This window comes from Ctenopharyngodon idella, chromosome 7, assembly GCF_019924925.1.
Source record: "Ctenopharyngodon idella isolate HZGC_01 chromosome 7, HZGC01, whole genome shotgun sequence".
Classification (NCBI taxonomy): domain Eukaryota; kingdom Metazoa; phylum Chordata; class Actinopteri; order Cypriniformes; family Xenocyprididae; genus Ctenopharyngodon; species Ctenopharyngodon idella.
This window is the reverse complement of record NC_067226.1, coordinates 48831461-48843975: the sequence shown is the minus strand read 5'-3', so window position 1 is coordinate 48843975 and position 12515 is coordinate 48831461. Positions and strand designations below refer to the sequence as shown.

Here is a 12515-nt window from a genome sequence, read left to right as displayed (position 1 = left end):
TAATTTCATGATTTTTTTTTTTTCATAATGGTCTCTTAATCTTCAGAAGAGAAGTGAATTGCACGGCTCTCTCATGAGAAGTGAATCAAACGGACGCTCTGTATGTTCCGTGTGATTGGCTGTTTGCCGCACGTGTCACACTTTCAGGTGCATGCGCTTCAGAGTTAATCGTAAACTGGATTAAACCTGAGTTGACAGATAAAGTTTATACCGAGCGTTGTGCAATATCTGATCCTGATCTTAACCAGTTTGGATTTATCTGGATTTGTCAACTCTAAACCTACTCTGAAACTCAGAGTTTGTTCAACTAGCTTCATGCAACAGGCCACAAGATGTGACCTTTGAGCACTTAGACTCATCCAATCTGAACAACATAAAATACTTGTTGTTTATATCTAAAATAACTGAGTTTTGAATATTCATGTTTAGTGAACAATTTGTATACATATAAAAATTAATCAAAAATGGCCATGAAACTAATGAGGGTTCATACAGTGATCACAGTCCAAATAGGTTGTTGTATAACTGCAGAATATACACACACAACACTGCTGGAGAACTGTGACAATACAAACAATCCCACAGACAACAATATGAACAGTGATTAAACTCCAATATTACAATATGAACATAATTCTGTAGTGTGTGAAAGTGTAGCACTTTTTCAGGAACAGCATAACATCCATTTTGTTCTTATTTGAATTATCAAATACTTCAATAGTTTCACAAAAACTTGTGCATAATTATTCCCGCCAGAAAGGGGGTTGGGCTTTGGAGGGAAGTTCAGTGATTGGTTGAAAGCTTAACAGACTCTAAACCAATGGGCGACTGGCACTCTCCTATAAAGACAGTGTGTGGAGGAATATTTCTCATTCTTGATTTTCCTTGTAAAGGTTGTAGTTATAAAAACGAAACTCCAAAAATGAGCGGCAGAGGCAAAACCGGCGGCAAAGCAAGAGCGAAAGCCAAGACTCGCTCCTCCAGGGCAGGACTGCAGTTCCCCGTCGGTCGTGTTCACAGGCTTCTCCGCAAAGGCAACTACGCAGAGCGCGTCGGTGCCGGTGCTCCTGTCTATCTGGCGGCTGTGCTCGAGTATCTTACCGCTGAGATCCTGGAGCTGGCTGGAAACGCCGCTCGGGACAACAAGAAGACCCGCATCATTCCCCGTCACCTGCAGCTGGCGGTGCGCAATGACGAGGAGCTGAACAAACTTCTGGGCGGAGTGACCATCGCTCAGGGCGGCGTGCTGCCCAACATCCAGGCCGTGCTGCTGCCCAAGAAGACCGAGAAGCCCGCCAAATCCAAATAAACGAGCTCCAGTCTGTTTCCTTAAACCCAAAGGCTCTTTTAAGAGCCACACATTATATCTGATGAAGAGTGCTTTTCTTTGTTAATATTTAATACTACAAACGCAGTGGGTGAAATAAAAATAACCCATTAAAACAAAATGTTTGTTCTGCATCAAAAGTTACAAAATAAATAGCAGTTGCAAGATGCGTTTTAGAGGCATGTGTCTCTAATGTGTCTGATAGAGATCATTACGATTGTTTAGAGACACATTAACGCCCCACAACCCATTCTATAAATGAAAATATAGTTGTCTACCGTGCTGCTGACCAAAAAACCCGCCAAATCCAAGTAAACATTAAACACAGTAGTAACGCAAAGTAGTAACGCATTTTATCTGATAAAGATCGCTTTTAATAACATGCAGTGGGTGAATAATCAGAAAATGACTTATCAAACAAATGAAATGTTAGATTGTTCTGTGTGGGTATTTACATATACAATATTAGCAGCAAAGCGTCTTGAGCGGGAAACCCTCCACTTGTTTGAAAAGAGGAAACGCGCAGTCATTGGCTAGCGGTCATAAGCACACGTCACACACTAGCCAATCACAGGCCTCTACACCCCCTCGCGTCACTAGAGCTCATGGCCGCGCAATGCTTTAAAAGCAGGCGTGTGACATAAAGCAGCATTTCCAGCACAAGCAGGACAGAGAGAAGAGAAGTTCAGCAATGGCAAGAACCAAGCAGACCGCTCGTAAATCCACCGGTGGTAAAGCCCCGAGGAAGCAGCTCGCTACTAAAGCAGCGCGGAAGAGCGCGCCAGCCACCGGCGGCGTCAAGAAGCCCCATCGCTACAGGCCCGGGACCGTGGCTCTCCGAGAGATCCGCCGTTATCAGAAGTCCACCGAGCTGCTGATCCGCAAACTGCCTTTCCAGCGGCTGGTGCGAGAAATCGCTCAGGACTTCAAGACGGATCTGCGCTTCCAGAGCTCCGCTGTCATGGCCCTGCAGGAGGCCAGCGAGGCTTATTTGGTCGGTCTGTTCGAGGACACCAACCTGTGCGCCATCCACGCCAAGAGAGTCACCATCATGCCCAAGGACATTCAGCTGGCCCGCCGCATCCGCGGAGAGCGCGCTTAAACCCGCATCAGCGCATCACACCCCAACGGCTCTTTTAAGAGCCACCACAACTGATCTGAATGAGATCATTTCCAGCAGTATTATAGAAGTTTTGATGCTTGTGTCAAACCAAAGCGTCAGATCAATATCTACAGGTTATAAAACATTTGAGGGTTTTTTTTTTTTTTTCTCCATTTAAGCTCGTCATTTCAAGAATGAAATTGGAGATGACTTTACTGTATAATGTAAAATAATGCTGTATAGGTGAATACTTTGAGTGAGAACATGAGTGATAATGCTGAAGTTATTTCATATCTAGATTTTTAGTACAGTAAACATACTGGATAGCATATGCTGCACATTATTTTGAAAATATTTTCTTAATGTTTTCAGGGATAATATATTAATTTAAAATGTATGCAGGCAGTAAAGTGTAAGTATCAAACGTACTTCTGCATTTTAGCACTGAAGTTTAGGGCCGTGCTTTGTGATGTGGCGCTGGTTTCTGTCAGGTCCTGTAAGCAACGACCCTTTGTACGGCTTCGGAGGTTAAACATGAAATCAGGAGAAACTACACACACACACACACACACACACACACACACACACACACACACACACACACACACACACACACACACACACACACACACAGAGAGTCTTGTTTAAGCAATACCAATTGCAGAGTTATTTTCTGGTTCGAGAATAAATATAGTTTTACAATAATGTGTTTAGAGACTGCCAGCAGCATCTTCTCATTATCTTTAATCGACATGATAGACAAACTATAATAGTTTAAACGCACGGAGATCTTTATTACACAATGTTCAGTAATTTAACAGTCGTAAAATAAGGCGTTTCACAAAAAAGACGATTAGATCAGAAAGGACCATAGTTAGAAATGGAAATGCAGAAAACAGAAAAGAAAATTTTTCACACAAAAATGGGCGTTTATTTAACAATGAAGAAACAGTGTCTTACTGGTCTCTTTCCTCCCAAAGTCCCTCAATGTGTCTATAAGGGGTTTTAAAATTACATGATTTTGCACAATATTTTTCTGGAACCTCATATTTTCTCAAACTATTATGAATAAAAAGAGCGGGAAATGAACAAAGGAAACAGAGTAATGTGGGGTGTCACTCAAACTGTTGGCGGTAGGCGGGGCTATCATTTAACCGCCTGTGATTGGCCCTCGTTCCTCTCGCGATGCTTTGAGTTGTCCAATGAAATACGAGTTTATAGGTGTGGCCTATGAAAACAGGCAATCAGATTATTCCCGTTTCTCTTTGAAAATTAGCATAAGGTAGTGAATAAAAGGCTCTGTTTCGCTCTTGAGTTCACATTGATTAGTCAGTTTTGCGATCATTCAGCATCATGCCTGAACCAGCCAAGTCCGCGCCTAAGAAGGGCTCCAAGAAGGCCGTCACGAAGACCGCCGGTAAGGGAGGAAAGAAGCGCAGAAAGTCCAGGAAGGAGAGCTACGCCATCTACGTGTACAAAGTGCTGAAGCAGGTTCATCCTGACACCGGCATCTCCTCCAAGGCGATGGGCATCATGAACTCTTTCGTCAACGACATCTTCGAGCGCATCGCCGGTGAGGCGTCTCGTCTCGCTCACTACAACAAGCGCTCCACCATCACGTCGAGAGAGATCCAGACCGCCGTGCGTCTGCTGCTGCCCGGTGAGCTGGCCAAACACGCCGTGTCTGAGGGCACCAAGGCCGTCACCAAGTACACCAGCTCCAAGTAGAGTCCCCGAGACTCTCACAGACCCAAAGGCTCTTTTAAGAGCCACCCATCTACTCCGATAAAAGAGATTCTGATGATTGAAGTTAATTAAGTGGTAAGAAGTTGCCACTTATGCTTTACTGTATCAGTTTGTTTGTAAGTGCTTTGCATACTGAAAGTTTAACTTTAATCAGCCAAGATGTGACTAGTAGACTAATCTTATTCTCAGTTTCAATCACGTGCTTGTGAGTTTATTCAAAATTGCTTGTTTTCTGGACTGTCAGCAGTCAATTAGACTGAGGCTGATGAAGATAAAGTAATTCTCCAACACTAGTAACTCTAACTCCAGTAAATACATCAGGTACAGAGACAGAGTCATCCTTAAGGGACTGAATTTACTAGTTATATATAGTTGCATTCCTAAATTCTTGGTCTACTCTAGGGGGAAAAATAGAAACTAACAATAAAAATTAAGGGAGGTGTTGATGTGCCCGTTTAGTCACAACATGACACCTTTTTTGTTGTTTGAAACATGATAGCCATAAAGAGATCTTTTATTTTACTGACAAAAAGAGTAGCAAGTAATAGTGTAATTAGTGAAAATATAATACAATTTACCTCAGGAAATGGGAGCCCAAAAATAAAATAATCTGCCAACTAATTTTAGAAGAAATTAACTTATATAGTAAAATAAAAATCCCCAAAAGAAAAACAATCCACAAAACAAGAGAAAGTGTTTAACACTTGTGGTGTACCTGGTCAGATATGACAGGCCTGCAAAAAATTGCTTATAAATATTTTGTTATGCTACCTTATCAATAAATATTGGATTCAATCTTTTTGTCAACTTGTTGTCTTTCAATTAGGACAGGTTTTGTATGTATTTTTGGAACTGATTGATCGTAGGCCTCTGATCTGAGCCTCACTGATTTGAGGATTAAGTTCATCTCTGTGTAAAAGAAAGCCTGTAATACTCAAAATAGTTTGTTTGTGTACATGAACGTGTGTGTATGTGCGCGGATGCACGAGTCTGCATGTATCCACACATGCAGAAGTCCGAGGCCTTTATTTTTGCAAGCTCACATGTACATATGTGAACATGAACATGATGAACACGCTCCTGAACACTAATGGCGGCTGAGGCTCATTAATGCACGTGAGGAGCGAAGGCTGGCCCGTGTGGTTCGATCCAACAGACGAGCTACTGTAGCTCAAATTGCTCACGAAGTTAATGCTGGTTCTGATAGAAAGGTGTCAGAATATACAGTGCATCAGTTTGTTGCGTATGGAGCTGCATAGCTGCAGACCAGCAGGTGAATTGGTAATAGGTGAGGGTCTCATGTTTGGGTGTAAAAGAGCTTCTCAGTCTTTGCAAGAAAAGATGGGTCATGAAGCAGTGTTTTGAAATCGGTCATCACAAGATATCGTTGAAAAGTCGTTATTTTGTTTTTTTTGGCAGACAAAAAATGTTCTTGTCGCTTCATAACATTAAGGTTAAACCATTGTACTCACATGAACTGTTTTAAATATATCTTTAGTACCTTTCTGGATCTTTAGAGGTTCAGTGACATTGCTGTCAATGCAGGCCTCACTGAGCCATCGGATTTCATCAACAATATCTTAATTTGTGTTCTGAAGATGAACGAAGGTCTTACAGGTGTGGAATGACATGAGGGAGAGTGATTAATGACAGAAATTTAATTTTTGGGTGAACAAAGCATTATAGAGTGTTTGTTTTTCTGCCGTACCAAACTTTATCTTAATTTACTGTTGTATGTTGTTCAGCGGATGAGATTAAAGTCCAATGGAAAAAACCTGTGAGATAGACACACAAGGAAATATGCATTCTTGGTCAGCACAACCTATCCTGCAGGCGTGAATTAGCTGAAGGCGATCAATTGTGTCCTGTTGGGTGTGAATGTTTCACTCAAACATTGTAAACGATGACGGATTGTCAGTACAAGTCTCTGGTCAATTTTTTTAACAAATGATGGTCATGATTCTTATTTTAAGTCACTTTAGATAAAAGTGTCTGCTGTCTGGTTAGGGTTTGGGTTATCTGTCTCTTTCTGTAACAGTAATTTTTCTATCTCAATCTCAATCCATCTACTGCATCAGATTAGATGTACGTGTGTTTTGATGACAGACTGACAGGATTTTCCCCTCAGAGTTTCTCTTATGCCTCTTGAAAAACTGTTTTTTCCGGAGATGAGTTTCAGAGCGTTTCCTCAAGAAGCCAGAAGAATCCTTCAAATGTCCTAGTTTTTCATGGTAAATAAAAATTGCTTCATAAAACTCTGGCCTATCTAGATTTAAAGTTTTCACTGATTCCAGACCTTCAGCATCAGATAGTTTTTTTTTTCTAACAATACTCTAATTTATACTCTAATTTTTTCTAACAATTTTCTTTAAGAATATCATATTTTTTCCATTAAGAGAATGATACTATAATCTTACACCAATATTTTATGCACCCTGTTTTTCAGTTTGCTTAAAATTGTTCTGCTGAACACAAAGGATATTTGGAAGAATGTAAGTAACCAAAACAGATCTCGCCCCCAGCTGACTACCGTAGCATTTATTTTTCTTATATGGTAGTAAATGGGGGGCGAGATGTGTTTGGTTACTGACATACTGACTGGATTTTGGTGGACTATCTCCAGTAAGTGTTTTATAGTTATGATTGTCTCCTTTAAACTTTACCTATAATTACAAACTGAGCCTCAAGAAAGAGCAAGCACAAGGGAGTCTTCTACGTCATTCCTGAAGATCTTCAACCTGTGGGCAGGTGAGTACTTTATGGGTTAGGCAGGGATATAGCCATCATTTCAGAAGTGAGGGAGACAGAAATGTCAGGTGTAATAGCAGTTTTTATCTGACATTTTTTTTTTCTATTTTTTTTTTTTTTTTTTTAATCTCATCTCTTGCTTTTAATTTGAAATCAGTTTGCTTTTAATGAGAAATCAAATAAACTTCTGAACAATAACCGATATCTATAATATTTTTTTCCTATATTTTAGGACAATGTTAGGATTGGTTTATATTCTACAAACAGTAGTGCATTAAGTCTTCGTGGATTTTATACAATGTAAAATAAAAGATCACAGAGTAAGGCAGAAAATAAGCAGTACCTGTCAAAATAAAAGTGAATAAACTGAATTAATGAATGAAATGTATAAGGTGTCTGAATAAATTTTGGTTTGACTGTATGTATATGAATTGATGTATTATATATAAATATATGTATATGAATATGAATATGATCCTTCAGAAATCATTCTAATATGATGATTTGCTGCTCAAGAAACATTTATGATTATTATCAATGTTGAAAACAGTTGTGCTGCTTTAGATTTTTGTGGAAACTGATAAAAAGATAAAAAGAGAGAAATTAATATTTTTATTCATCAAGGATGTATTACATTTTTAAAAAGAGAATGAAGAGTGAGAACATTTGTAATGTTAAAAATATAACCCAAATGTTGGGACATTTTTTTTAAATTTGAATAAAATGAAAACTAAAAGATTTTTAAATTACATGAGCTAATATTTGATTAATATCAAATCAATGAACGTAGAACAAGGAGAACACTCACACACGGACTGGGAATCACACGAGGAGAACTGGAGACGCTGGAGACTGGGAAGGAGTTTAGTAGGAGTCCTTGAGGTAAGCATACAGGTAAGTTTAGATGCAAATGAGACCGGACAATGTGGCTGTGTGTGGGAGTGCTCTTTTTACTGGTGTTGATGAGGCGGTGATGAGGTGCAGGTGCCAGTGATCAGTACTCGGGAGAAGTGGTGCGCTGTGATTGGTGAATGGTGGAGCCTGGCGTGTCTGTGACAGTACCCCCCCCCTCCACGGCCCGCTCCTGAGGGCCGAGGACCCCGACGTCGTCCTCTTCCACGTGGGGCAGGTCTGTCAGGATGGTTGGAGTGGAAGGTGTGAAGCAGGTTGGGGTCGAGTATGTCGTTTCTGGGGACCCAAGAGCGTTCCTCGGGGCCGTAGCCTTCCCAGTCCACAAGATACTCCAGACGACCACCACGGCGTCGGGAGTCCAGGATCTCGTGAACCTCGTATGCAGCTCCGTCGTCCAGGATGAGTGGAATGAATCTGGGACTCAGCTTCTTGCAGGGCAGACGCAGTCTGATGTCCCGTGTCGACAGCCAGACCTTCTGTCCTGGTTGGTAGGAGGGAGCGTTGGAACGGTGAAGGTCGGCTGTCATCCTGCGTCTGCGCAGGGCCCGCTGTAGTTGGTGATGTGTTGAGTCCCAGACCCTCTCGCTCTCTCGGAACCAGTAGTCGACTGATGGAACGTCCAATGGTTCCCCGGTCCAGGGGAACAGTGGGGGTTGGTAACCGAGTACGCACTGGAATGAGGTGAGTCCAGTAGATGGCTGACACAGGGAGTTCTGTGCGTACTCGGCCCAACCCAGATACTGGTTCCAAGAGTTCTGGTGGCCGTGACAGAAGGTACGGAGGAAGCGGCCGATCTCCTGAATCTTCCTCTCCGTCTGCCCGTTCGACTGAGGGTGGTAGCCGGATGAGAGACTGACGTTCACACCTAGGAGCGAGAAGAAGGCCTTCCATACCCGTGAAATGAACTGGGGTCCTCTGTCTGAGACGATGTCCTCGGGAATTCCGTAGTATCTGAACACGTGATTGAACATCAGTTCAGCGGTCTCCATGGCAGTGGGTAAGCCCCTCAGGGGAATCAGACGACATGACTTGGAAAATCGATCTACGATGACGAGAATGCAGGTGTATTCATCGGATGCTGGCAGGTCGGTGATAAAATCAACTCCTAGGTGTGACCAGGGTCGATTGGGAACGGGCAGAGGATGGAGCTTGCCGGATGGAAGATGGCGAGGGCTCTTGGAGATGGCGCACTCCCTACAACCCTGCACGTACCTTCTGACGTCAGCTGCCATGTTAGGCCACCAGAAGCGCTCCTTTAGCAGCGAGAGGGTTTCATTGACCCCCGGGTGGCCAGTGCCAAGTGACGTGTGGGCCGAGTGAATAAGTGGGGTGTGTTGTGCCCTGATGGTGTAGCGCAAGCCTGGTGGACAACCCGACGGAGTGTTGGTGGAGGCATTGGAGGAGGGCAACATTTCCTCTGACCAGGTAATGGGACTGACGAGGATGGTTTTATGAAGGATGGTTTCTGGCTCTTCTGGTATTTCTTCAGGAGCATGGAGACGAGATAGGGTATCCGCCTTGACATTTTTGGAGCCAGGTCGATAGGAGATGGAGAAGTCAAAACGGGTGAAGAATAATGACCAGCGTGCTTGCCGAGGGTTCAGTCTTTTTGCAGCTTTTAGGTACTCCAAGTTCTTGTGATCGGTGAGAACTACAAAGGGATGTTTAGCTCCCTCCAACCAATGCCTCCACTCCTCAAGGGCCAACTTCAAGGCCAGAAACTCGCGGTTACCGATATCGTAGTTGGTCTCTGCCGGGTTGAGCGTGCGGGAGAAGAAGGCGCATGGGTGAAGTCTACTTGGGGTCCCCTGCTGCTGAGATAGCACCGCTCCCACTCCTGTGGTGGAGGCGTCCACCTCTACTACGAAGGGCAGGTCTGGATTGGGGTGGACGAGGAGGGGAGCGGTGGTGAAGGCTTCTTTAAGAGTTTCAAAGGCGTTGGTGGCAGCCGATGTCTGGGACAGAGACTTGGGCTTATTACGGAGCAGGTTTGTGAGTGGATGGGCGATGGAACTGTAGTTTTTGATGAAACGGCGAAAGAAGTTTGCAAATCCAAGGAAGCGCTGGAGTTCTTTGATAGTGGAAGGAATGGGCCAGGTCTTGATGGCTTCCACCTTCCCCTCGTCCATCCGGATGCCACTGTGGTCGATGATGTACCCTAGAAAGTGCACTGAGGGCTGGTGGAAGGAACACTTTTCAGCTTTCAGGAAGAGATGGAATTTCCTCAGGCGTTGGAGGACCTCCGCAACGTGGTGGCGATGTTCGGCCAAGCTCCGGGAGTAGATTAAGATGTCGTCGATGTAGACTAGAACAAACTTATGGAGGAACTCCCGGAGCACCTCGTGGATGAAGTCCTGGAATACGGAGGGGGCGTCGACCAGGCCATACGGCATAACGAGGTATTCATAGTGGCCGGTAGGTGTCACGAAGGCGGTCTTCCACTCGTCCCCTCACGTATCCGGATGAGGTTATACGCGCTGCGGAGGTCCAGCTTGGTGAACATAGTGGCACCACGGAGATGTTCCAGGGCCGCTGGGACGAGAGGAAGGGGGTATCGGAACTTGACGGTTATCTTGTTAAGTGCACGGTAGTCAATACAGGGCCGCAAGCCTCTGTCCTTTTTGCCACAAAGAAGAAACTCGAACCAGCAGGGGAAGTAGACTGGCGGATGTAACCTTGAGCTAGGGCCTCCTTGATGTATTCTTCCATGGCCTTCTCCTCCGGGATTGACCGGGGGTAGATTCTTCCCCTGGGCACTGACTCACCCGGAAGCAGATCGATGGCGCAGTCCCATGGCCGGTGTGGAGGCAGCTTGGAGGCTCTTTGCGGGCAGAAGACGTCACTGAAGGGGGCGTAACAGGATGGAATATCGATAGAACGTTTCTCCACAGGACTCTCGATGGACGTGGCGCAGATGGAGATTTCTTCAGAACGAGGAGACGAAGGAACAGGAATCTTGGAGATACATTTGGAAAAACAGGTTTCGCCCCACTTCAGGATCTCGCCGTTGCTCCACGAGATGACGGGATTATGCTGCTCCAACCAGGGATGCTGTAAATGACCATTAAATTCCCAATCTCTGAAGTAGGCCGTCATCTTTACCTCCAACCATAGAGGGCAGTGTTGCCATAGAATACCTGAGAAAGGCTTTCACAAGAAAGGACTTTATTATTGAAAATGTTACTTAAAAAAAAAAAAAAACCTTTTGTTTGTTTTGGTTGACTAATAATTCTCGCTGCATACTTAATGTGGACATTGTATTCTTATTTGTTTTACAAGAGTGTTTACATTTTTACCACACATGCCTTTATTTTGAAGTCTGGAAAAGGAAGTGCAGCGGCACCCTGTGTGTTCATTGGCGCACTTTTTACGTGAAACATCATTCTGATTTAATGTTACCAGAGAAAGGATGAACTTTTGGGTACACACTGTACAAATGTTTGTTTAAAAAGGTTTCTTTCTACATCTTGGCTCCTGGCTGAAGGGCACAAGGTACCGTTTTAATTTTATGTTGTGTGGTAAACTTTGAAGGACTTTGAAGTGTTTATTTTATCGATCTCTTTCATTTGCTAATGTTGTTAGGCACAGGGTAGTATTGCCTCGTCAGTGTTTCTCTTGATTTGCACTCCAAATAGATTGTTTACAGTAAATTAGCACTTTATTTGGTAATTTTATATAATTAATGTTTTCTCTCTAAATTAAGATCATCAGTTTTACCTAAATTAATTAATTGTTAACTCAGGTGTTTCATATAACGTAGTTAACATCGCACTCTAAAGGGAGATTGTTGTAATTAAAACAATTCATAAAATCATATAGGTTATTACATTAGCCTGTATACTAAAATGTGATTTATTGTCACATTATTTATGGTGTAAGCCTATTAATTGCAAATGTGTATTCATTTACAGGTTTATGGATATTTGTATACAATTAGCAGGCAGATGTCTAATATTGTTTGTTTGTTTGTTTTTATTCAGCTCTTACGGTGTTTTTGGAAATTAAATTCTTTACAAACATCAGTTCCTGAGAGTAAATTGCATCTGTTCAGCCGGGAATGCTACAGACGCCCTAGGATCACGTCAGAGGTGGATTCCTCCAGAACCAGCAGATGTATGTCTTCATGGTGAAGCACTCCGATCTGAAGTTGGATAGGGCCCACGCAGCGACTCACGTGTCTTCTGCTGAGGAGTCTGCCCGTTACTGAATGGATCTGGTAGATGGTCGAAGAAGGCGTGGTCTTGAGCTTGAGTTGTCGGCAGAGGGCGCCTGAGATGAAGTTGCCGGCTGACCCTGAGTCGAGGAGCGCCACCACTGGAAGGGAAACATCAGCGGCAGTAAGGTTTACTACAGTGGTGAGTGGCTTCATCTTATTCATGGAGGTAATGATAGCACTCACCATAGGACGCGGAGGTCGAATTGGGCATGTGGAGAGTACATGCCCAGGGGAACCACAGTACAGACATAGATTCAGGGTCAGCCGCCATTGTCGCTCAGCAGAAGAGAGGCGTGAATTTTCCACTTGCATGGGCTCGCTGGCTGGTTCTGGAGGGCTGACGGGTTCGGACCGACGGAGGAGGGTGTTAAACAGTGACTGGCCCTTGTGTTCTTTGATACACGACTGCATACGGGAGGCAAAGCGGATGGAAAGCTGGATGAAGCGCTCGAGGCCGATGGAAT

The 12515-nt window shown here is 43.7% G+C and overlaps 2 protein-coding genes and 1 long non-coding RNA gene across 3 annotated transcripts in view; all 3 read left to right on the top strand.

Annotated features, from left to right (window-relative positions):
- The window catches only part of LOC127515798 (uncharacterized), a 41919-nt gene that overhangs the window by 5625 nt on the left and 23779 nt on the right, over positions 1-12515 (top strand). The window lies entirely within an intron of this gene.
- LOC127515772 (histone H3) lies at positions 1969-2972 on the top strand. The gene has a single exon (XM_051899827.1). It carries the CDS (start codon positions 2019-2021, stop codon positions 2427-2429), a length of 411 nt encoding a protein of 136 aa, XP_051755787.1. The 5' UTR covers positions 1969-2018; the 3' UTR covers positions 2430-2972.
- On the top strand, positions 3753-4203 carry LOC127515786 (histone H2B-like). Its single transcript, XM_051899840.1, has one exon. It carries the CDS (start codon positions 3783-3785, stop codon positions 4155-4157), a length of 375 nt encoding a protein of 124 aa, XP_051755800.1. The 5' UTR covers positions 3753-3782; the 3' UTR covers positions 4158-4203.